General features: G+C 40.4%; 1 protein-coding gene across 2 annotated transcripts in view; it reads right to left on the bottom strand.

Annotated features, from left to right (window-relative positions):
- LOC132590489 (fibrillin-2-like) overlaps nt 1-26,115 on the bottom strand; it is a 314,238-nt gene that overhangs the window by 95,098 nt on the left and 193,025 nt on the right. For both annotated transcript variants that reach the window (XR_009556697.1, XM_060263396.1), the window contains exons 23-30: nt 24,708-24,833; nt 19,660-19,782; nt 18,161-18,286; nt 16,079-16,204; nt 14,562-14,684; nt 6,876-6,998; nt 4,982-5,107; nt 1,026-1,148 (exon numbers count right to left, since the gene is read on the bottom strand). Coding sequence is in view for 1 of the 2 variants with exons in the window: in XM_060263396.1 (XP_060119379.1) it covers nt 1,026-1,148; nt 4,982-5,107; nt 6,876-6,998; nt 14,562-14,684; nt 16,079-16,204; nt 18,161-18,286; nt 19,660-19,782; nt 24,708-24,833 (996 nt within the window). In the remaining variant the exon portion in view is untranslated. The remainder of the gene's footprint in view (nt 1-1,025; nt 1,149-4,981; nt 5,108-6,875; nt 6,999-14,561; nt 14,685-16,078; nt 16,205-18,160; nt 18,287-19,659; nt 19,783-24,707; nt 24,834-26,115) is intronic.

Below are 26,115 nucleotides of genomic sequence, written 5' to 3'. Positions count from 1 at the left end.
CGGTGGTATTGGCAGGGAAATCCCCTTATCAACTTTTGATAGAGTGCCACTTACAACGGCACCAAGGGTTAGAAGCCTGAGAGTGCTACTGGAGCCTTCCCAAACAACGGAGGCCCAGATAGCAGCTACTGCCAAATCCGCCTTTTACCACCTTAGGCAGGTAAGGCAGTTGGTTCCCTTCCTCGAGCGCAGTGACTTGGCAGCTGTGGTCCATGCTACAATCACCTCGAGATTGGACTACTGCAATGCCCTCTACATGGGGCTGCCTTGTCCCAAATCTGGAAACTGCAGCTGGTGCAGAATGTGGCAGCCAGGCTGTTCTTGGGGCTCTCCATGTGGGAGCACATACAGCCTGGGCTGCAAACACTGCACTGGCTGCCAGTGGTATACCAGATTCGCTACAAGATGCTGGTTGTCCTAAGGTCCTGCATACCTTAGGAACCGTCTCTCCTCACATGTTCTCCTGAGGGTACTTAGATCAGGAACACAAAACATGTTATCAATCCCTGGGCCGAGGGAGGCAAGACTGAAAACAACGCAAAAAAAGAGCCTTCTCAATTGCCGCCCCTCATTGGTCAGGGGTCAGAGCCTTGTGGGACCTTGCCCAGTTCCACAAGGCTACACTGTTTCAGTTAGCATTTAACTGAAATGCTGACCACCACCACCAAGATGCCAGATCCAATGGATGCTTAAGATCATTGAATGCCATCTTAAATCTGTATCAAAACTAGCACTGTTTAATGCTTTTAATGCAAATGTTTTTTATTGTAAGCTATTTATTGTGAGCCGCACTGAGCCTGCTTCGGTGGGGAGAGCGGCATATAAATCCAATAACATAAAATAAAATAAATATTCACTTAGTCACAAAGTTTTCTGAGTGACCTTCAGGAAGTTACTCATCCCTCCACCTACTCTGCTGCAGATAAAATGCAATAACCAACTGAACATTACCCCAGGTGTTTGGAAAAAAGAGTATGATTCAAATGCAATAAATATATACATAATGTATGACGTATAAGATATACCTGTACAATTTCCTCCAGTTCTATCCAATTCATATCCATCATCACAAATACAGTGAAACATTCCTGGTAAGTTATTACAAGTACCAAATACACAGATATTCTGGAAGACACATTCATCAATATCTGAAATTATAATAGCATAATTAATTAACAGATATTAGTATGATAGATAAAGATGGGTTAGTCTATTTGTAGCAGCAGAAAATAGTAACAGTCCAGTAGCACCTTAGAGACTAATACAATTTGTGGTAGGGTATGAGCTTTTGTAAGTTACTGCTCACTTCTTCAGAAATTTGGTTAATCAGTATGATAAATACTCAGAATTTATCTGTATGTAGATGACTCCAGATGGCAATGGCAAACCACCCTGTAAAAAGTCCGCCAAGAAAACATCATGATGTGATGTCATCCCATGGGTTGGTAATGACTCAGTGCTTGCACAGGGGACCACCTTTACCATTTTTTATGCATAGTAAAAAATGTTGGCATTAATTTCAGATCCTTATTTCTTGCATGCTTCTCATTATCCTGAAATTTTTGGATGTTCACTGCCATTTTGGGTTTTTGGAGTGGGGGAGAAAATTTGGGACCATTTTTCAATTTCCCTCTATTCTCCCTGCCAGAGGCGACAGCAGGGAGTGAGAGGAAGCTGGCCCTGCCACACGGCTGTTAGTTGGTATCTCCCATCTGTTTAGATTTTAAAGGGACTAGAAGCCCTGCCTAACAGCTGGATTGTCATCTGTTGCTCCAGTTCCATTGGGGCAGATTCTTCTGATGGTGAGGAACCCCATTCAGGTCATGAGATCCCTAAGGCACAGGCCCGTCCAAACACTCTGTAGGCAGATTCTGTGAAACTTGCCTGGCAAACAGGTCTGGATTCCATCCCCAGGGAATTAACTGATCAGGAACCATCCGAGGAGCCTTGCAACCCATCAGCACCTCCCAATAACCTGAAACAACTACAGTAGCTCTGCCAAGGTCCTGGAGCCACAGAGCAAGAAACCAGCCAGAGAAGCAGTGGGGCCTTGGATGACAAATGAATAAAGGGATTTCTAAAGAAAGATGGGGGGATGCGAAGAAGCTCAATGACTTTTTTGCTTCTGTGTTCACTGTAGAAAGTGTGGGGTATGCCCCATGCTACAGCCCTGATTTTCAGAAAGGGAATCTGAAGAAATGAGCCACACTGAGATGACAAGAGATAAAGTTCTAGATGTACTGGGGAAATTAAAAAATAGTCTTCAGGTCCTGATAGCATACACTCAACAGTTCTTAACGGATTTGTATGTGAGACAGTTGATCTACTAAGTCATGAATACAAACTGTCACTAAATTCAGCCACTGCACCATAAGAGTGGATAGTAGCAAACATGACACCAATTTTTAAAAAGGGAACAAGAGGGGAACCAGGAAATTACAGGCCAGTCAGCCTAATGTCTGTCCCAGGCAAATTAGTAGAACCTGTAATCAAAGATAGAATTGTTAAGCACATAGAGAGACAAAGCCTGCTGAAGTAAAATCAGCATGGCTTTTGCAAAGGGAAGTCCTACCTTACCAAACTTTTGAAGTTCTCTGAGAAAGTGACAAGCATGTAGACAATGGTGACCTGGTAGACATTATATACTTGAACTTTGCAGCAGGTTTTTGACAAGGTACTTCACCAAAGGCTTCTGAGTAAACTTAGCAGTCATAAAATAAGAGGATTGGTTCTTTTATGGATTACAAACTGATTAAATGATGGAAAGCAAAGAGTAGGATTAAATGGACAGTTCTCACAATGGAAGGAAATAAACAATGGAATCCCACAAGGATCAGTATTTGAGCCAATATTATTTAATTTATTCATCAATGATCTGGAACTAGGGGTGAGTAGTGGAATGGCCAAGCTTGCAGATGACACTCTATTATTCAGGATGGTGAATAGCTCTGAGAAAACATCCACCAACTGCGTGAGTAGGCAACAATATGACAATCATGGTAAATGTAAGGTGATGCACACTGAGACAAAAAATCCCAACTTCAAGTATAGCCTAATGGGGTCTGAACTTGCTGAGACTGAGAGGGAAAAAGATCTTGGGGACATAGCGGATAACTCAATGAAAATGTCAACCAAGTGTGCAGCATCAGTGAAGAAGACAAACTGTGTTAGGGATTATTAGGAAAGGGACTGAGAATAAAAGGGCCAATATTGTAATGCCATTGTATAGATGGATCGTGCTGCCTAATTTGGAATACTGTGTCCAGTGTCACTTTCAGTGTTCCCTCTAAACTGAGTTAGCTTCAGCTCATACTTTTTTGTCTTAGCTCAGGAAGGATGACCCCAGAGCACACTAATTTATGCAGTAGCTCACAACTTTAATGCCACTAGCTCACAAAGTAGAATTTTTGCTCACAAGACTGTAAAAAGTAACACCCTTGGTTTACAAGTGTTTTTGGATGCATATCCAGGTCATTGTTAGTGATAACAGCTCTGTATAGCATTCACCTGTTAACTGTGTTCACCTGGGAGATGTCCAGTTAACTATCTGAAAGTTGGCCATCTAACTTTCCTCCAAAACTTCCACTAAGCTGACTGAAGACAGTGCTGCTAAGTTACTGCTATCTTTATTGCAACCTTGAGCCAGGAAATGGCTGAAAACAAGTGTTTGTGAGAGTAGTTTAGAGAGGTTTGTTATTCTGTGTATTCCTTTGAACCCTGCACACTCCTTTTTCCCCTTACATGGTGTTTTTACCTTTTATTCTCTTTTGTAAACAAACCTTATCTATATTTTAAAATGGAGTGAGTGCTGGTTCCATGGACAGGCATAGTATTAGTAACAATAATTTTGCTACCCAAGGCAAAGGAATCTCATCTTGTTAATTGGTTTTATTGTTATCTAAAACTTGGCAAAATATTTAAGCAGGTACACTCTTGGATGTTTTGGCAGCTATCACCCCATGTCAACATGAAACAACTAATTTGGTTTTAATTGAGGCTTTGGTATGACTGAAGGCACACCCTTAAATGCAGGTGTGTGCCTGAAAAATCTTTCACAAATGGTAAGAATACATTACCTTTACTGTTGTACAGAGATGGGTATTCAAATTGTCTGCACTAAAGAGCTGTTTGAATGAGGTGTTTGTGTTAAGGACTCAATCTAACTCCGAACTGTGTGATGCCTTTGGAGTCAGGAAATATGTAACTTTAATGTGAATTAATAACAAATGTACTTTGAAGACTATTGCAAAAATGTATTTTAATAATTCCTGCTAAGTCCATATTTTCAGTTTAAATGTGTGAAACAAAATCATTATCACGACCAATAATGTTACTATGACACTTACAATGGCTAGAGAATGGGTGGCTCAGAGAAGCAACAAGGGTTTAAGAAGTTAAATATCTTTTTAGGAAACAAGATATAATTTTCTAAACCTCTGTTTCAGGAAGGGGAAAATCAAGGGAAGAACTATAGAAGAAAAAAAAATTATGATGCAAATGGAAGAATCTAGTAGAAGGCAAAGAGAATCTGATAGTTTCAAGCTCCAGAACAGACAGGTCCAGAATGGGATATGGTTCTTCCCAGTAGCAGAGATAAAGACACAGCTCATTTGTATGGTGCTGTCTGAGTGCATAGGAGAAGTAACTGGGCCTGGGTTCACTCTGCAAAGAGGAAGTCAATCAAAACTAAGTTGTAGACACTTGTTATAAGGCTATGAAAGCATTTTTAAAAATAAGGCCGTCTTTATTATAGTTGGGCCTGCAAAATAATTCATGGTTGGGGGAAATATGACTTTTACACGATATGAATCTATCAATCATTCTACTGAACTGAAGGCTGAAACTTTTCCTGGTATTTCTTGTGGGGTTTTTTCCCTGTCATTCAATCTAAACTCTGTAAGCTATTGTTATGTCATTAAGTGTTATTGGAATTGGAAATCTAAACTCATAAAATGAAGTTGGAGGAGTAGTATTTAGTTACCTTGGCAAGATCTACTGTCTGAAGCTGGGGTGAAGCCCATTTCACATTCACAACGGTATCCACTGGGAATATTCAGGCATTGTCCATTCTCACATAGATTAATATTTTCTGCACACTCATCGATATCTGTTGAACATAATTAATGCTATCATTAGAATGTTATAACTTCAGGATTTTTTCCCTTTTGCTCAAGGCCAATTTTGTTTGCTCAACTTTTGTTTGTCCAAATTATTTTTTTTTAAATGTTGGCTAACAAAATTGTGTAGTTTTTCTAAGCCTGAAAATGAGATGGACTATAAATGAAGTAAATAAATAAGGAAAATGACTAAAAATAACCTTTTATTTAATTTTTTTACTTCACTATTTCAAGTCTCTTAGTGGAAATGCATATTTTATCCTTTGTAGAATATATCCTGTTTTCAAAACGGCAAGGTTGTGTGTAGTGTGATATGAAGGCATAGTGCTCAGACTTTCAAGAAATACTATATCAATAGGAGGTAGTGGGCTCTCCTTCCTTGGAGGTTTTTAAACAGAGGCTAGATGGCCATCTGACAGCAATGAAGACCCAGTGAATTTAGGGGGAGGTATTTGTGAGTTTCCTGTATTGTGCAGGGGGTTGAACTAGATGACCCTGGAGGTCCCTTCCAACTCTATGATTCTATGTGCCAAAAAGTATTTGAAGTCAGAAAACTGTGAGAATTCTTCTTTAAAAGATAGTATTTGTCACTGGTTTCAGTGTATTGAAATGAGCATATGCCAGTATGAGTGCATTTAAAAATTTTAATCTGAATATTTGGAATTTTATAACCAATGCCAATTCTAAATGGAAAAGTATAACATGTTGGCAAGGAAAGCCAATTTTTCACATAGTATTAAAACAAGGATTAAATTTTCTTTGGAGAAACAAAACTAAAAGAGCTTGAGTAGTTAAGTTGTTGAACCTGACTTGGAATATTTGTGCCCCTGCCTCAGCGGGGAGGGCGGGGTACAAATAAAAATTATTATTATATGAACTTCTTCAGTTCATAATGCTTTGCTGGACTGGGAGCTGAATGTTATGTCTTCAAGAATGGCTTCTCTTTTCTTGGAAAGCCAGGGAATGTGCAAATCAGAAAGAAACTCTAGAACATGTTATTTTTCCTGGGCACATGAATACCCAGTTTATGATGTCAAGTACCCTAGAAACTTTATATCCTAGGGCTCTTTTCATGAAGATTGCCAAAGGGCACTCTCATGATAACAGTCCAAGCGGAATGTGCTCTGAGACAACTGGGGTCTAGGGCATCCTCAGGCACTCCAGAAAAAGACATGCTTCAGGGGCCCTGAGACTGTCATTTAAACATTCCAGGCACAACAAAGCAGCACAAGTCTTGCAGAGAAGCCTCATGGCTTCTGGCTGCTAGGAAAGATCTGAGTGTAGTTGCTGTGGATCATGGATGGAGGAGCTTTGGTGTTCCTTGGGTGGTGTGAGGGAAGATTCAGTTCATATCCTGTTCAGATCATGAGGAGTAGAATGGCGTCTCTCCATTTTGGTATCAGGCTTAGAAAAGCAGTTCATTCCTGATTTTTTGGGAAATAGCTTGGTTTTCTGATCCCCTGCCATGGAGCTTGTCTAACTGATAGCTGACTAATAAAAGAATGTGTGCAGACTGGATAAGAAAAAAATGCTGAGAACAATTGTTTCCTGGACTGCACAGCACATACTGTGAAAACCAAAATAATAAATAAATGTCAGCTAGTACTACAAACGGGCTTTCTGACTGTGAAAAAATCCTCACGTATATCTTTTACTATTTCTCCTTCACTTGTCACTGCTCCTAAGGGAATTCTGCTTCTGCAGGAAACAAGCAGATGGCATACAGTTCTTCCATAAAAAGCCTTAGTATTCTCATACCAGAACAAGTAACTCCATCTCCAGTAAATCCTTCTGCACAGATACAGCGATAAGATCCAGGAGCATTTGTACACTGAGCATTCACACTACACTGGTGAGTTCCATTGGAACATTCATCAAGATCTGCCAAAGAGCAAAGTGATTAGAAAGGGGCTGAGCAAAACCTCACACATGCTCACAGAAGATACTGTTGGCACATCCATGAGTATCTCTATTAGATGTTGCATAAGCAGTCTTTTGTGCAAATGAGCCCTCAGTCTCCAGGTTATCTCTATAGTTAGTATTAATAGGCACAAAGGCCCCGACCTGGATGTCCCAGGAAAACCTGATCTTGTCAGTTCTCAGAAACTAAGCCGCGTTAGCCCTGGCTAGTATTTGGATGTGAGACTGCCAAGAAATACCATGATTGTGACATGGAGGCGGGCAATGGCAAACCACCTTGGAACATTTCTTGTCTTGAAAATCCTATGGGGTTGCCATAACTCAGCTGTGACTTGACAGTACTTTCCACCACTGCAGTAGCCACAGAAGGACTTTAGCAATAGACAGTGAATGTTGCATAACAAATTCATCTCACAAATTTTAAATTGGATCATTCTGTTACATGGTTCAGCTAACAAGACACCTCTACACTAAGTGAATTACTGTTTCTGTCAGTTTTCTTTGTCCTGACCACTCCCATGCACCTCCAACCCACTTTTCGATGACTGAACTGTCATCATTGTCAAACCACTTCCTCTCTCCCTCTCACCCTGAAGATGGATAGTGCCATGATTCCCAGTGAGCAGGCTCAGGACTTTGACTAAAAAGCCTTCAAAGAGCCTGAGGAGCCTAAGACATGTTCTGTTGGAGAACAGGAAACTTTGCAAGATCCCATAAGGGAGATGCCTCTGTCCCATCTGCTCCTGAACTGGTCCCTGAGGAACCTGGGGTGGGAGAGCCTCCAGAACATGCCAAAGGAGTCTACCGAAGAAGTTCCTCTGCCAGAACTTCCCTTTGTTCCTTCTGGTCCTGTGCCAGTCCAGGGCTTGGTCCCCAACCATACTAGAATCCGACTCCACTCAGCAGGAGTTATGGAGGCAGAGGACTTGTGCCAAGATAGCCCAGTAAAGATGCAGCCCATGCTCTACCTTCTCGGTCAGATCATGGTGGATAGATTTTATAATTTTTATTGATTTTGACTATAAACAGAAAAAGCATAAGCATAGATACAGAAGCATTAAAGAGGGGGAGGGGTGGATACAGAGTGGGAGACCAGAAACAAAGAAAAATGCAAATATATCAATTACATTTCTACCTCCAAATGAAATACCCAGTTCTTTCTACCTGCAAGTATTAAATTTTCCCCTTATATTTTACTGTCTTTATCTTTCATTATACACTTTTTACTAAACTACTACTTAAAATACAAGTCTAAACTATTCTTCTTCAGCACATATAAGTATAAAAAAGTCAGAGAAGTCTCAATACAGAACTAACTGGCTAAGCTTAACCATATTAAAAATACAGACTAACTTGCTATTTTAACAATGTCGTCATTAAAATGAGCATAAGAAACAAATATCGTTATCTTTCTAACTTACTTATTTCAAACGGAAAGAAAAAGAAATCAGATTTAAAATATCATAAAACGTAGAGAGATAAAAAAAGTAACAAGCAGAAAAAACATAGTAATTTATCTGTCTCAGTATAAATAATTTCTCCAAACAAACATATTAAGAGCAGATCTACCAGATTACAGAATAATTGTGTTGTCTGCCTTCTTAAAAATTAATCCAAGTTAACTATTGATTTATATAAAATTCTTTTCAAAACTTTTCAGTCCTTTAACTCTTATATCCATATTGCTCTAGGAGGAACAACTTAACATGTCCAAAAAATCTCACTTGGCCTTTTAAAATCGCATGTCAGTTCTTGCTGAGAATTCCATATCCAATTACCCACAGAGAGAGAAACAGTTTAAATACCCTTCTTCCTGAAAGTTTTCCACGTCTTGATTTTTTTGCTGAGATGTACCTCCTCTCTCCTTAGTGCAGTCATCCCTCTAGGTAAAAATAGTCAGGATCCCATGCCACTTGTTCCTCTCAAAAAAACTTCAATCAGTCTTGATTTTCGGTCCTTTTTAACTGTGCAATAAGATTCCATTTTGGTTTTCTTCTGTTTGTTTCCCAGCGGATCACTCTCCTGTTCCAATTTCACAGACGTCACCAAGATCTCTTTAACACTCTGCTCATGTAGATTTGAGATTTCGCTAGCTTTCAACATAAAAGCTCCTATTTGCTTTTTTTTATCAACTCTGTTAATGAACCAAGGTCTTGTTTTAGAGAATTTATGGTATCCATTATATCTTTTTTATAAAACATTTCGCTTGGTAATGACATTTTTCTCAATTTTAAAGAGTTTTATTGGTTTCAGAAAGAGTAAGGGTAGGGGATAGGGGAAATAGAAAGCACAATACAGTTCACCTTATTCTGCATAAAAATACTTTTGAAAAATACAAGCTTACATCTACAATATTTTCTTTACATAAATTGTCCCATATTATTATGTCTATACTAAACATCATCAACATTTTAAAATTTTATAGTATAAATCTTTTGTTAAAGTTATCTATTACTTTTGACAATTCCAGTAAAGGCAATTTTGTAATATAAAATACAGGGGGGGGGGGGGGAGAGAAATAAGTTCACACCAGAGAATCTTAAGAGTCTTGAGTGTCTAACCAGGCATAAAATTTCATCCAGTATTTTCTTGCTTCTTCTTTAGATCTCCCAGCCAACAGCTGGGATAGAAAGTCCAGCTCTGCTGTTTCCAGAATTTTTCCCACCAAGTCCATCTTCATGGGAATTTCCTGAGATTTCCATCTCTGCGGCACAGAGAATCCTGGCTGCTGTGTTAAAATGTGCCAACAAATGTCTCACTTCTTTGGAATAATCCTCAGGAAATATGTTCAATAAAAATAGTTCTGGTTTGAATTGAATCTGTGTCTTCATAATCGTCTGTAATATTTCATGCACCATTTTCCAATAACCCTTCACTGTCTCACATGTCCACCACATATGGTAAAAAAACCCAACCTGTTTAATGCATTTCCAACATTTGTTAGACATATTAGTATAAATCTTACACAATTTCTGTGGAGTCAAGTACCATCTATAAAACATCTTATACAAAGTTTAAAGTTTCTTTAAAAGTTGCTGACCTAGTTAATTTAACGTTGAGCTTCCACAGTCTCTCCCAATCTTCTAATGTAATATTATGACCAATTTTTTTTGCCCATTGGACCATACAATCTTTTACAATTTCGTCTTGTGTCTTCATTTGAAGTAGATATGCACATAATTTGGAGATTAGCTTTTCTTGTGGACCCAAATTTTTTTTGTCAAATGAGTATTGTTCGCTATTGAAACCTGTCGCGTTGTCTTCGGCATATCTGGATTCAACTTGCATTCTCAGCCACCAGTTTATTTTGATATCCATATTTTCCAGCTCTTTGGTTTTCAATTGGTTATCTTTTCCCAACAGGCCATCATACCTATAATTCTGATTTGATTTTAGGAGATTTGGATGAGTAAATGCTTCTATTGGAGAAACCCATCTTGGAATTTTTTGATAAATTCTGGTCTTTAGCCATGACCATTTATGGTACAAGGATTTTCAAAACCAGTGATTCTTAAAATAGGAATGGCCTTCAAGTCTTTGATACCATAAATATGCATGCCATCCCATAGTAAGATCATGTCCTTCTAACAACAATTGTCTCTTATCATTTAGTAGTATCCAGTCTCTTACCCATAGAAGCACAGAAGCTTTATAATACAATTGCCAGTCTGGAAGGCCCAAACCTGCTCTTAATTTAGAATCTTGTAATGTCTTTAATTTAATTCTAGGTTTTTTGCCTTGCCAAACATATTTGGAGACCATCTTGTTCAGTTCTTGAAAAAATCCACTATTTAAAAATATTGGAATAGTTTGAAGCAGGAATAGTAACCTTGGGAGGATATTCATCTTTATTAAGGCTATTCTTCCCATTAGGGATAGGTTCAAGTCATGCCATTTTTCCAAATCATTTTAAATTTCTTTAAGTAGTTTGTCATAATTATCTATTTTTGAGTTGCTACACTTATTTGAAATAACACCTAGATATTTGATTCATTTTTCATACAAAAACCCTGATTTTTGCTGGAAGGATTGAATTTTTTCCGTCGTCGTATTCTTTGTCAAAAATTTTGTTTTATGGTAATTAATCTTTAATCCTGCCCAGTAACCAAATTGTTTAATCTTATTTATGAGACAGTCTATTGAATCCATTGGTTGTTCTAGTATAAAGACTAGATCATCTGCAAAGGCTCTGAGTTTATATTGTTCATCTTTTATCACAGCTTCCTTTATACTTGTATCTTCCCTTATTTGATTGTTCAGTACCTCTAGAGATAAGATAAAAAGCAGAGGTGACAATGGACAGCCTTGTCTTGTACCTTTTTGAATGTTGATGACATTTGTTACTTCGCCGTTCACTGTCACCCTTGCATTTTGTGAAGAATATATTGCTTCTACTGCTCTCAAGAAGTTTTCACCACATTCCATGCCTTTCAGTTGCTGTAGCATAAAGTGCCAACGAACATTATCGAAGGCCTTCTCAGCATCTAAACAAATTAAAGCCAATTGTTTCTCTGGATGAGTTTCATAATATTACAAACTGTTCTGACATTATCTTTCAAATATCTTCTAGGAAGAAACCAGTGCTTGATCATAATGTATTATAGACTGTAGAACTCTATTCAAACGTTGTGCCAATATTGCAGCAAAAATTTTATAATCCACATTTAAGAGGGAAATTGGACGATAGTTTTTAATATCTTTCAAATCATTATTTTCTTTTGGAATCAAATATATTGTAGCTTCTTGCCATGAAACTGGTATTTGGCCATCTCTTGAATCTTTTCAATAAGATGCTTAAATGGTAAGAGTAAAGACTCTTCATAAACTTTGTAGAATTCTGCAGGTAAACCATCTGGACCCGGAGTTTTACCATTCTTTTGAGATGCCATTGCATCTCCAAGTTCCCTTATTGTTATTGGCTCATTTAAAGTTTTTTGTTGTTCTTCTGTAAATTTATTGAGATTATTTTGGTTGATATATTCTTCTAAATCTATTTTATAAACTTGCTTTTCATATAATTTTTTATAGAACTGTTCCACAAGTTGACATATTTCTTGCTTTTGAGTTTTCTCTTTATTTTTCTTATCTTTTAGTGTTGTAATTATTCTTTTGGCCTTCTCTTTTCTCATCCTATAAGCCAACCACCTTCCAGGCTTGTTGGCATGTTCAAAATTTTTTTGTCTAGCATACCTCAATTTAATCTCCATTTCCTCCAAAAGAATCCAAATCACCACGTCTTTCAAATAACTTCAAATTTCAGAAACTTCAAGGTGTAAATTTGTAATCCAGGGCTGAATGCCCTATTTGTAATCCAAGAGTGAGATCCAGAATTAAAAATTAAGCCAGTAATCCAAACAAAAAAAAGGAAATAAGGCACTCCCAAAAGAAAAGGCAAAAATACTAGAAAATAGGAAAAAGTTCCCCTATTTGGTGATACAAAAAGGAATAAAGAATAAAGGGTGCATACAAAAAAAGGAATCCCAAGCCAAAAAATATTAAAACCATGTCAAAAAATAATCCAGCCACAGATAAAAAGAAGGCAAAGAAAAAAAATAAAAGCGGGATTAAAAGGTTATATCCATATCATCCAACAAGAATAGATAAAAATCCACTTTGAAAATTTGTAGAAATATTCTTCTTACAGCCAGAGATCCTACTATGTCTTATAAGTCAATATCAAGTACCCACCAGCCTTTAAAAGTTAGTTAGAGCTCTTATAAATTCATTCAGAGCACTTCAATTTAAGCTTCAGAGTATTTTTAAGCCAGCTGTCTTTCACATCCATATACACTTGCAAGTCAGCATCTTTCCCAAAATCCAAAACATTTTTCTCCCCTAAAGGGAGTTTAAAGCAGATCAGTTAAGTTCAGCCATCAAGTCTGTTATATAACTAAAGATTGGTGTGGTCTCCTCATGCAGGTATTTTCAATATTACCACGTTATGCACAAACTTTTGCAAGCCTTGAAAAAGAATGAGGGAGAGTTCCCTCCCCCTTCTCAGTCTTTTGAAATCTGCTTCAGTCCTGGTTCTCCTTTTTCCTGCTTGTCAGAGATATTGCCATTCAAAAGATAGTATAGGAAAAACACAATAGTAGAAGGATCGATGCCACTTATGTTGATATTGGAAGATTTAAGGTCCAAAATGTAGAGTGCAGAAGGAAAGAGAAAGAAGCCGGTGGCTGACCCTTTTGACATTTAAAAATGGCGATCGAAGCGATGAGGGTAGGAGCAAGCGGGATTGGGGAGCAGCTGCCTCCACTGACACCCCTGTTCTACTGCTCAAGCCCCCTGCCTTCTGGGACCCTTCCTCGGCCCCAGAGTCAAGTCATCCTTCGGGGGTAACCCCTCTACGAACTGATTTAAAAGCGGCTATGGACACGTTGGTTCAAGCCGCTTCTAGCTGCATGTCGCCGAAACCGAAAGTCGGTAATGACATTTTTCTCTTCCAAATAACTCAGTCTATTAATCAAAGTTGAAAAGTAACTCAGAGACCCAGTTAGCATGTCTCTCAAAATCTCCTCCAGCCGTGTGTTTTGATTGTTGCCATTTTAGTTGCACTCAGGCGGCAAAGACAAATCTCTCTAAAATATATCTCGTTTTTGTTCAGACCATGTTATAGTCAGATAATAGTCTCATTAACACATATTCAATTATAATCCAGGTTGATTTGAGTATCTATATTCAGTCTAATTCAAATTGTTGCCAATGCTCAAAGTTGTTCTTTGTCTTTCCGAAGCTGCATTCACGGAAAAGTGGTGGTGGGGGGTGGAATTTGCCTCTTTCCCTTCCTTTGAACTGTCCCGTTTGTTGTTATGTAAAACGACCCATTAGCCAGTGGTATTGAAAGCAAACTTACTTGCCGAGTAAAATTGCCGTGCTTGACTTAGGAAAGCGATGCATCAGAAGCTTGTTAAGAGAAAAAAGAGCAACCGGTCGCGTGTTCACCTCTTACTGCCGTAATGGCAATCATGGCGGTGGAGCTTCAGGGCATACAAGGACAGGAACAGCCGTTGCTATGTCCTGGCTTCTTGCAAAGTCCCATGCTAAAAGGAAACATCTGTGGCATCTCTCCAACTGCCTGATTCAGGGGGGCCGCTAGAGACAAGCTCCGTGGACCCCCACTGAGACATAACCCGGAAGTCCAGATCATGGTGAATATACTCCCTCGCAGGATTACATGGCTAGGGGTGGGAAAGCCCTTACTGTCCTCAACATTCATGCAGGACTGCATATTCCTAGTATGTACCACTGTGGCAACTATGCTGTATTGAACAGGGCCCGCCATGCCCTTCTGCAGGTGACAGATCAGCCTTCGCTATTTCTGTGGTTGCTCTCTATAGAAGAACAACCCCCCCCACTATTTCCAGTTAGGCCACAACAGTCATCATCCAGAAAAGAACCATCTATTAAAAAACCATCCTGAAAAATCCTGCTCCAGCTACAACACAAATACCCAAACTACAAACTAAACCACTTAACTCCATTTCATCACTGTGATGACTTGAACTAACAGTTTGTACTCACCAATACACTTAATTCCATTTCCAATCCATCCTTCTTTACAGCTACACCTGAAGCTTCCTGGGACATTGACACATGAGGCTTGCAGGTCACAGTTATGGGCACCAATCTCACATTCATCCACATCTAAGAAAACCAAACTGCACATGTTGAAATCAGAATCAATGATAATCATGCTTATCTAATATACTGAGTAGCATGATTTCATACTATTTTATTTTCATTAAAATGGTATGTAAAAAAATACCATACTCCTGCAATGTCACTTTCCCTATAAGGTGCAAGATCATGTAAAGGTTTTCTCACCTTGACGTGAGATGCTGAAGAGGACTAACTCTTGAGGTAATTAATGCTGACAGTGGTGAATTTATAAGTGAACAGCAAAGATCAGTTAAATTATCTGTATTCATTCATAATCTTAACATTTTAAAAGTAACAGTCAAATGCACATTGAAATCAATGGGATTCACTTTATGTAAATGTGTTTATGATTAAAATGAACCATTTACTAAGAGGACAAACCAAATGGTCTTAAATTCAGTGACACAAAATACTGTTATTCTAGTATTGCGGGAATATTAGATCAGAGTTTCACATTTACCACTTGGAATCACTCAATTGAAGTTAGTCTAAATATATATTTTACTGATACACAACCTGGAAATCCAGTATATAAAATTATATTTTAATTATATGAGCAGAATATTTGGATACTTATTTATTTGACTATCCTTGTAATTTAAAATGTTCTTGTAGTCTTTAAGGAATTCAAAAATTCAATAGCTATCAGTGGCATCCTAAACAAATTTATATCCTTCTAAGACCATTGACTCTGCTTAGGATGGCACTGTTAATCTTATTTCTATCAGACAACAGTGATGTTTAAAGTTTTTAAGCATAATAGTTTACTAGGCATTGCTGGACCTGTGTGATTCCAGTGAAAATCAATTAAATGAACTGAAGTAGAGCTTTATTAGCAGAGCAATCCTAAACAAAGTTACACCCTTCTAAGTCCACTGAAAAAGTTATAAGTGCATTTAGGACTGCAATGTAAATGTTCTCAAAGCAAAATATTTCAAACATGTAGCACACATAATCTGACAATAACTCTGCACACACAGGTCTGGGTATATATTATTTTGCAAGGTGGTTGCCAACATTTGGAAAAGCTCACATGAAAGATGTGAGTCCCGCGGCATCTTACAGACCAACAAGATTTTCAAAAACCTTGTGGGCCTCTAAGTTGCTATAGGACTCGAATCTATTGCAGACCAACATGACTACCACCTGAAACTATGTGAAAAGAAATATATGATAGCTATTTAAGGTTACCCCTATGTGGTTACTAACTACACACAACCAAGCTATGGTGCTGAGTGTACTGGATGAAGACTCAAGTATGTTAATGCTGCTGTGTCTATAAAGCTGAAAAAAATATACAGAACTGGTCCACAATAACTATCTCTAGTTTTAGGAAATAATTTGGATTAAAAGGCACACTTGATCAAAGTACAATGTACCTGTGCATCCTGTGGTTCCCTTCTTGACAGAATAGCCCAGCTGGCAATGGCAAATAAAGGATCCTTTGGTGTTCTCACACTCTCCAAACATACAGATATTTGAATTCAGGTCACACTCATTCACATCTGTAAATGCATATTATTTGAAAATTCAAACTATTTTTTCCAAGAACAGTAGAATTATTTTAAAGAAATGTTGGAGAAACGTCAACTGAGGGGTGACATGATAGAGATTTATAAGACTATGCATGGGACAGAGAAGATAGAGAAATAAGTACTTTTCTCCCTTTCTCACAGTACGAGAACTCATGGGCACTCAATAAAATTGCTGAACAGTCAGGTTAGAATGGATAAAAGGAAGTATTTTTTCACCCAAAGAGTGATTAACACATGGAATTCACTGCCACAGGAAATGGTGGCAGCTACAAGCATAGACAGCTTCAAGAGGGGATTGGATAAACATATGGAGCAGAGCTATTAGCCACAGGGTACAGATGGAACTCTCTGTCTGGGGCAGTGATGCTCTGTATTCTTGGTGCTTGGTGGGGGGGAGGCAACAGTGGGAGGGCTTCTAGTGTCCTGACCCAACTAGTGGACTTCCTGATGGCACCTGGGGTTTTTTTGCCACTGTATGATACAGAGTGTTGGACTGGATGGGCCATTGGCTTGATCCAACATGGCTTCTCTTATGTTCTTATGTAAAGAAGACAATACAGATTATTGTGTACATATGTGATAGATTATATGGACAAGATAACAAGTGGGGACCTGCGATGGAAGGGAAATCCTGTACACCCTACTACATCCCCCCAATCCCTGTATCCACTCTGCTTACCTCCACTGGCTTCAGCTTCCACTTTATCCCCTTGCTCACACTCAGCACGCCTTCACAGCCTTTGACTCTGCATTCCCTCTCTTATACCTTGCAGGGTCCATGGCTGTACTTTTCTTTCTTTATATCTCCTCTCCTCTCAGCTACTGAATCCTTCCCCTTTGTTCCCTTCCTCAGCAATCCTCTTCTCACTCAGAGTTTCCACAATCTTTCTACAACAACTGCAAATGCCATTAAAACTTTTATTTTGTAATGTATTGTGTTCATGCTGTGAGGGTTTTTAAAAAACTTTTTTTGTTTTTCTAAAGACATATTTTTATAAAAACCTGGGATTTCTGCTTGGTTATGCAGACACTGCATTGGTCAGGCTGCATCTGTAGTATTGTGAGCAATTCTGGGAACCTCACTTCAAGAAGGATGTGGACAAAATGGAGCAGGCACAGAGGAGAGCAACAAGGATGATTAGGGACTTGGAGACCAAGCCCTATGAGTAAAGGCTAAGGGATTTGGAAACCTTCAGTCTGAAGAAGAAGTGGTTGAGGGGACATGATTGCTCCCTCTAAGTATTTGAAGGGCTGTCAATTAAAGGAGGACAGGAAGCTGTTCCAGTTAGCAGATAGGAGAGGACTTGCAATAATGGGTTTAAATTAAGGGTAGGAAGGTACTGGCTGAATATTAGGAGACCTTTTTTACAGTAAGAGTTGTTCAACAATGGTATTAGCTACCAAGGGAGATGGTGAGCTCCCCTCACTGGCAGTCTTTAAGCAGTCATTGGATGAACACTTTTTGGGGATACTCTAAGCTGATCCTGCATTGAGCAGGGGGTTGGACTAGATGGCCTGTATGACCCCTTTCAACTCTATGATTCTATGAATCCTGGGATGCCTTTGCTGTGTGAATGTGTTGATTCACAAAAGGACCATGCCCTTTGCCTATTCAATATAAGGATTGGGTGGTTTTTTTGGACAACAAAACAAAACAATAAATTATTTTTTTTCTCAAGAAAAAAAGCATTTGAAAGACATTTTAAAAGAAACTTAATGTACATACAGAAAACATTTAAAATGTCTTAATATTTAAACAAATTACTTTAGAGCTTTTGTAAAAACAACATTAAAATAATTTCTATGTTTACATGCTGATACATTAGTGGTATAACTATGTTTGAACATTTTAATTACAGATTTGATATACTAAGAATAGATTTATATGTTAATTTCGCTTCTGAAATCTACATCTACATTACTTACCAATGCATATTTTCATGTCCATAGAAGCCATGAATCCATCATAACAAAGACAGCGATATTCTCCTGGAATGTTGGTGCACTGTCCACCATCACAGATATCTGGGTTGTTGTCACATTCATCAATATCTGGGGGAAAATGTACATCACTGCAAAATACTTAATAGGCAAATATTTGTAAAACACTATTATTGTATTTTATTTATTTTATTTTATCAGATTTATATCCTACCCTCCCCTAATGGGTTCACTTTTGTTATTGGATATGATTTTCAGCAGAATTCCATGTATCTAATTAGCTGGTGTGGTTTTTACGATGTCTACAGTATCTTAGGGTCAAACGAGACAATCTCCTTAGCAAGAGTTGGGTCCAAGTTCTCCAGATCCAAATCAGGTTCCTCAAAGTCTTAAGGAAGCTATGAGAAATAGCTTTTTAAAAATAAAGAGGATCCAAATGAGATAAGCCAAGGGAAAGGAAAGCATGTAGACAATGGTGAGCTGGTAGACATTATATAGCTGGCTGTTCAAAAAGTTTTCAACAAGTTATGTTACCAAAGACTCCTGAGTAAACTTAGCAGTTATGCGATAAGAGGATGGATTCTCTTATGGATAAAAACTGGTTAAATAACAGTTCTCACAATAGAGGGAAGTAAGCAGTGGGGTCCCAACAGGATAAGTATTGGGGGTGCTACTATTTAATTTAATCATCAGTGATCTGGAACTGCGGGTGAGTAATGTGGTAGCCAAATCTGCAAATGACACAAAATTATTCAGGATGGTGAAAACCAAGTCTGACTGTGAAGAGCTCCAAGAGATCCTAGTGTAGTACATGCTGGACCTGAACACACTTGTGTTGTGAGGCTGAATCTGTCACTTTTAACTTTCAATTATTAGTTCTGTAATTCTGGATTTTATATAATTTTAATTGGGTTTTAACTGCTGATTGTCTGTTTCTATGATGAAACCTGCCCTAAGGTTGTTTTATGGGAAGGGTGGGCTATAAAGACAATAAATAAATATGAACATATGAAGCTGCCTTATACTGAATCAGACCCTCGGACCATCAAAGTCAGTATTGTCTACTCAGACTGGCAGCGGCTCTCCAGGGTCTCAAGCTAAGGTTTTTCACACCTATTTGCTTGGACCCTTTTAGTTGGAGATGCCAGGGATTGAACCTGGGACCTTCTGCTTACCAAGCAGATACTCTACCACTGAGCCACCGTCCCTCCCCTGAACAACATTATCCAGGTAATATTTTACATTTAGTAACATGGGTCTGCATTATTGCATATTGTAAATGAAGAGTTGAAAAACAGTAGCTGGCCAAGGGACACCTTGTGAATTCTCAGCTAAGGAGATATTTGAAACAGAGACTTTCTGGTTTTGAGCTCATGCTGTCAGTTCCTGTAGTATATTTGCTTTCTATGTACTGGGGTTTAGGTACACTCCTTAGTATGGCTTAAACTGTGAGGCAGAAACTTAACTGCTAGTCACTCTCTTACCTGCACATGTCCTCATATCTGGCATCAGGGCATAACCATCACTACAACTGCATTCATAGCTGCCTTCTGAATTAGTACAAAGGGTGTCACAGCCTCCATTCACAATCATACATTCATCAATGTCTAGAAAGATAATATTTAAGAGACATTATATTTGGCATTTACAAAGCAACCTATTTTTTTGAGATTTCCTTTTTTTAAGAACTAAGTTTCTGTCCCACATTTTTGTCTTCCTCTTTTTCTCTTAGGCATTAATTGATTTTATTATGATATGGAATTCATGACCAAAATAAAATAAAAATGAGAATGTAAAAGATAGGTGAGATAACGGTGCCATTTGAAGAGCACAGGGGTAAAACAGCTTACAATTATGTGAATTTTAAAATATTTTGTCAATTTATTTTTATGATATCAATGTGATATCACACTGTGATAAAACCCCAGCTATACTACTTTGGTATACTACACATTACAGCCAAAAAGCAATGGGAACTTGATAGCACTCTCTGTCATGCCATTAGCTACTAAGAAAATAACTCAGGCCTCAAGAATAACTTCCTTCAGAAATGCAGGACAAAGGAGAGGAAGGTGGTGAGCTCCCCTTCATTGGCAGTTTTTAAAACGCAGCTGGATGATTATTTGTCAGAGATGCTTTAGGCTGATCCTTCATGGAGCAGGGGGTTGGACTAAATGGTCTCTATGCCCCCTTCCAACTCTGTGATTCTATGAGAGTCAAATTTGGAAATGGGTTCAAAAATACTTCTCATTGGAAACATCAAAACTCCACAAAAACGTAAATGGGGTCAAAATGACTCCACCATTTTTAAAGCAGAAGACACAGTTGGGAATCTATAAAACTGTTTATTTTAAAGAAAGCAACCATTGTAACCTTCCACACACCCATGCCCCAAATATGTAGAGTTGAGAAGGTGATAGGGTTGCCAAGTCCAACCCCAGAAATATCTGGGGACTTTGGGGGTGGAGCCAGGAGACTTTGGGGGTGGAGCCAGGAGACACTGGGGTGGAGCTAGGGGGGAGGGGGGGAAACGGCGCCGGGGAGCATGGCGAGCGCTGCCACCTCTTCTCTGCTCGCTGTGGCTGCTGCTCCGAGAGCTTGGAGAATGCATTTAAAGTTAAAGTAGCTTTCTTTCCACTCCTTCCTTCCTCCGGCTCTCAAATATCTGATGTTCATGTCTTCCGGCTCTCAGACATCTGATGTTTATTCCATGTGGCTCTTACTGTTAAGCAAGTTTTGCCACCCCTGGCTTAGAGGAAAGGTCAAGGACTGGGCCCTGATGGCTGAAAACGGGGAGGGAGGGGCGGTGCCTATAGCTAGAGGCGAGCCTGGGGCCTAGTGGTTCGAGCCAGGGATAAGGAGTACCGTGAACTTAGATGCTCGGGGTGTCGCTTAGGATTTGGGGAAGGCCTGTGACCCCTGGGCTCCTCTTCCCCGAGCAGCTGGCTGCCTGGTTTCCTTCCTGCTGGCCTTCTCCTGGTCGACTCCCTCTCTTTCTCTCCCCGTGGCAGGGGCTCAAGTGCGCGCCGTAGAAGGGGAAAGGAGGGGAGTGGGGAAGCCGGAGGAGTGGCTCCACCTCCTCCCCAACCCACCCTGCCTGGCCGGGGAAGGGATGGGGGCCCCTTGCTCACCTGCCTGCCTGTCAGAGCGCTCGCTGGATGTGAGCAGCGCGGGAGGACGTCCATGCCGCTGCTGCCAGGCCTACTCCTGCTGCCGCCGCCTCTGCTGCTGCTGCTCTTCCTGGCTGGTCCCCTGCGTGGCGGTGCACAAGAGCCGGAAGCGGCATGCAGCCCGGACGGCTGCTACGCCGTCTACTTCCAGCACCGGAGCTTCCTGGACGCCTGGCGCAGCTGCCGGGAGCTGGGTGGCAACCTGGCCACGGTCAAGCACCACGACGAGGCGGCCCAGGTGGACGAACTGCTGCGGGGCACGGCAGGGTCGCGGCCCGAGCAGAGCCCGTGCCTCTTCTGGATCGGCCTGCAGCGCCAGCCGCGCCAGTGCTTTCCCCTGTGGCCGCTGTGGGGCTTCATGTGGATCAAGGGTGAGCAGGACACCTTCTACACCAACTGGGCCCGGCCGGCCGTCGAGGCGGGCGGCGGGAGCTCTACCGCTCCGTGCTGCGTGGTGCTGGACGACCAGCAGGGCCAGTGGCTGGAGGGCTCGTGCACCGTGCCAGTCGACGGCTACCTCTGCCGCTTCGCCTTCCAGGGCATGTGCCCGGGTCTGGACGAGGAAGGCGGGCCGGTGGCCTACACCACCCCCTTCGGCCCGGCCGGCCGCAGCCTGCATTATGTGCCCTTTGGCACAGTGGTGGCTGTGACGTGCAGCGGGGCCGTGCCAGCCATCTTGGTGCTGTGCCTGCAGAAGGACGACGGCACGGTGGGCTGGTCCAAGGAGGCGCCCCTCTGCTGGGAGCACGGCTACCAGCACAGCTGGTGCGAGGGCGACAACGGCGGCTGCCAGCAGCCTGAGCCCATCTTGGAGCAGCAGCCACGGCGAGCAGAGAAGAGGCGGCAGCGGCGCGCTCTGGGGTGGAAGCGGAGGGGGGTGGTGGAGGTGGACCGGGGGCGTGGTGAGCCGCCAGTCCGCGTCCTAGAAGGGCCCGGATTCGCGGCTCGCCATGCTCCTGGCATGCCTCGCCCTCCCCTGCACTGCTGCCGCCTCTTGGCTGCTCCTCCGAGATGGGCTCAGCCTGGGCCCATCTCGGAGGAGCAGCTGCGGTGGGCGGAGAGGGGGTGGCAGCGGCGCGGTGGCCTCGCCCGATCCAGGATCGGGCAGCTTGCCATGCTCCCCGGCACCGTTTCCCCCCCTCCCCCCGCTTCCGTTTTTATGGGGAGCGGGGGAAGAGAGTGGAAATCCTGGGGTCCCCCGCCAGGGCGGGAGGGTTGGGAAGCCTAGAAGGTGACTCAGAAGTTTGGAAAATTTGAAGGTGAACAGTTCAGTGCACAGGTGGCTATGGGTCATCTAGACTAACTTCCTTTTGTAAAACTGAAATGATCAAATCAGATTTGGAAAATTTGAAGGACAAAGAGAACCAATCAGCTCAGTGGACAGGTGGCTGGGGTCATCTAGAGTACTTACCCAGATATGTAAAGTTGAGAAGATCACTCTGAGGTTTGCAAAATTTGAAGGGCAAAGGGAAGTAATTAGTTCAGAAAACTGGTGACCAGGGGTCAGCTAGAGTTCCAGGTTTCATGGCCTCATGAGGTTTGGAAAAAGTGAGGTTCAGAGGATGCCTTCAAACATGTCCAACCTTATCCTGCTGGGGGATAGAATGACCCCATTTCCAAAAGTGCAGTGCAGTTCAATTTGAGCTTTTCCATGAGGCTCTGGGCATGAAGGAAGCTTTGACAGAGCACAAACACAAGGCTTTTATCTGCTCCTACTATATACTCAACAATTCGGGTTGCAAAGACTACTTTTTTGGGGGTCATTGCAACTTCCAATCCCAAAAGTGTTGTGAAGCCTCAAAACCAAAAACATGTCTGTAGATATAAATTATGAGGGGTTTTTTGGTTTTGTTTTCACTGATTGTTCCACCTTTCTATAAAATAATAGGTGTTGGTCCATCTATTTAAACATGGGAACAGTGCTAAAATCTTTTTAAAAAATATTTTGAGGGTCAATAGAACCCCAAATTACAATTATGCATAGTGCTTTAATTTTCAAGCGAAGTCTATTAGCGTTAGATCGACCCCATTTCCCCTTTTGATGAAACTCAAAATGAAAAAAGAATGGCAGTGGGTAGGGAAGAGAGGGACTTCAGGGCACTGCAGTTCACTGAGGAGAAGGCATAACAGGAGGTTGGTGCCTGTAGGAAGCTTTTTTTTAAGAAGAAGAAGACTGTTGATTTATACCCCGCCCTTCTTTTTGAATTAGAGTCTCAGATTGGCTTACAATCTCCATTATCTTCTTCCCCCACAACAGACACCCTGTGAGGTAGGTGGGGCTGAGAGAGCTCTTACAGCAGCTGCCCTTTCAAGAACAACTCCTACAAGAGCTATGGCTGACCCTAGGCCATTCCAGCAGCTGCAAGTGGAGGAGTGGGGAATCAAACCTAGTTCTCCCAGATAAGAGTCCACACACTTAACCACTACACCAAACTGGCTCCAAACCACTACACCAAAATGGGGAAACCAGTTTTCATGACTCTGGGGGAAGAAGATAATGGAATTCCTTGGAAGGGTTAAGGAAGAGAAGTTTGAGGGAACATGGCTTGTAACAAGCAAACTGCCTGTAAATCCACCAGTGGAAAGGTGACCAGGAAGCAACTCGCAACAAAGGTCATTCAAAGAGTGTGACTTCTACTGGTGGAGTCAAGAAACCTCATTGATTCAGACCAGATACTGTGGCTCTTCATGAAATAAGATGTTATCAGAAGTCAACTAAACTTCTGATCTGCAAACTTCTTTCCCAGTGCTTGGTGCATAAAATTGCTTAGGACTGCACTTCTAGAGCACAGATATTGGTGCTTTGCCGGAAGCAAGTGAGGCCTACCTGGTTGGCCTGTTTGAAGACACCAGTCTGTGAGCTATCTGCACCAAAACATGCCACAAGCGAGCTTAAACTCTACTAAAATTGAGTAGTAAAATTGGAAAAATAGGAGACAGAATCAAGTATTGGCAAGCTCTTTTTTGTTTTCATTTGTGTATAGATTTTTAATATAAACGTGGGCAAATACATTGCTATCCAAAACAGTGAACAAGTTTCAGTAGTTCAGGTTTATAACAATTATAAATATGCCAGTCAAACTTTTCTGGACAATGCTAGCATTTGGATTTTTTTTTAAAAGTATATTTCTTATTGATGGCAACTATATGGTGTCTAACACTCTTATCATACAATAGATTCCATCCATTCATATTACTTTTCTGACTAATTTGTCTTACATGCAAGTTCATGTTTTTAATGTCTGTATTCTGTACCATTCCCGTAAGTTTGTTATTAAAATATATAAAACAAAACAAGACATACAAATGTGAAGTTTTTATATCCCAACAAAAATCTGGACGTCAAAGTATCCAATACTTGCCAATGCAGCCTTGTCTATTGGGAGTACCCTGGTACCCTGGATTGCAGGAACACTGATATGTACCAATCATGTTCACACATTTGCCATTTCTACACAGGTTATCACTCAGAGAACATTCATTAACATCTGAAAAACAAAAATTGCATATTTCACCTTTAGCCACTGTGAAGTTTAAAATGTAGCAATAGATAAAACGCTAGCACTGACATAAAAACAGACTCTGATACTAGTTCAAATTTCATTCAGAATGTTTCCATACACATTTTTGACCTTATTTTGAGTAAAAAGCTAAGAGTGAGTTCTTGACGTACAAGAGTGATGTGGTTAATCCACCCATGGTTTTAGTATTCTAATATTACTAGTGTAATATTAGAACAGTAAAACATGTTAAAATTGGCTCTAGAATAAAGTAAAATGCAAACAACTTCATATCTATCTCAGTAATAAAAACAACAGAAATGAAAATTAAATCTGCATAAACAGACAACAGAAATAGCAATCATATTGTCACTTCACCTTCATGATGCTGTGACCAGCTTCTCTTTGCCTGTCTCATCAGGGCCAGGAAAAAAAAAATCCTTGGCCTTTTACAATACAAACCGAATATTTTGTTTTTGAACTCTGCTGCTTGCTTTATAATTGGAGATAGAACTCTTCCCCAAAGGGCACATTTGCCTGCCCATGGCTGGCCTTGTATTGAAAGCTGCTTTGGACCCCATCTAGCCTTCATAAAATATGGATTTGCATCTTCCCTATTTGGATTATTTGATGCCTATACACTTGGATTTCTTGTAGTTAGATTTTTGTTTTAAACATCACAGATTAGTAATATAATTTAGCATTCTCTTGCTTGCTTGGTCACTTTGACTGTTTGTCTCCATTGCTGAGTGCAGACAATTATATAGTATTTTGAATAGAATGATTACTATTTTAGTGGACTTCCACTACTGGATATTAACAGTGACTGGTTGATATATTTTTAACTTCTTGAGATTTACTAATTGATCTGCCAATATATTTGCATTATTCCGATGAATGAACTTTATTTCTGGTTTCAGATTTATCCAGATCTTAGCATTCCTTTCAACCTTAAAGTGGTGCTTCATCACTTACTCAAAGATCTTATTACTGTTGTATGGATTACTGTCCCTATTTGAGGATTTCCTCAAACCAAGAATCACATGAAAGCCAATAGCCAGGAATGAGTGAGAGGCGGCAGAAGGAAGCAACCATGCTCTAGATATTTAACTTTGGACCTGGGGTCAAACTGAAATGTGGGACTCATTCACACTAACATGAATCTCAGGTTCATAAATGGTAATAATATGTCTTCAGGAATAGCGAATTATTATAACCACTACTGAAGGCCATGATGTTACAATATACACAAAATTTCATCCTAAAATAC

Source organism: Heteronotia binoei, unplaced genomic scaffold, assembly GCF_032191835.1.
Source record: "Heteronotia binoei isolate CCM8104 ecotype False Entrance Well unplaced genomic scaffold, APGP_CSIRO_Hbin_v1 ptg000047l___fragment_1, whole genome shotgun sequence".
Lineage (NCBI taxonomy): Eukaryota > Metazoa > Chordata > Lepidosauria > Squamata > Gekkonidae > Heteronotia > Heteronotia binoei.
Note: the sequence above shows the minus strand (reverse complement) of the source record. Positions and strands in the feature narration are given on the sequence as shown.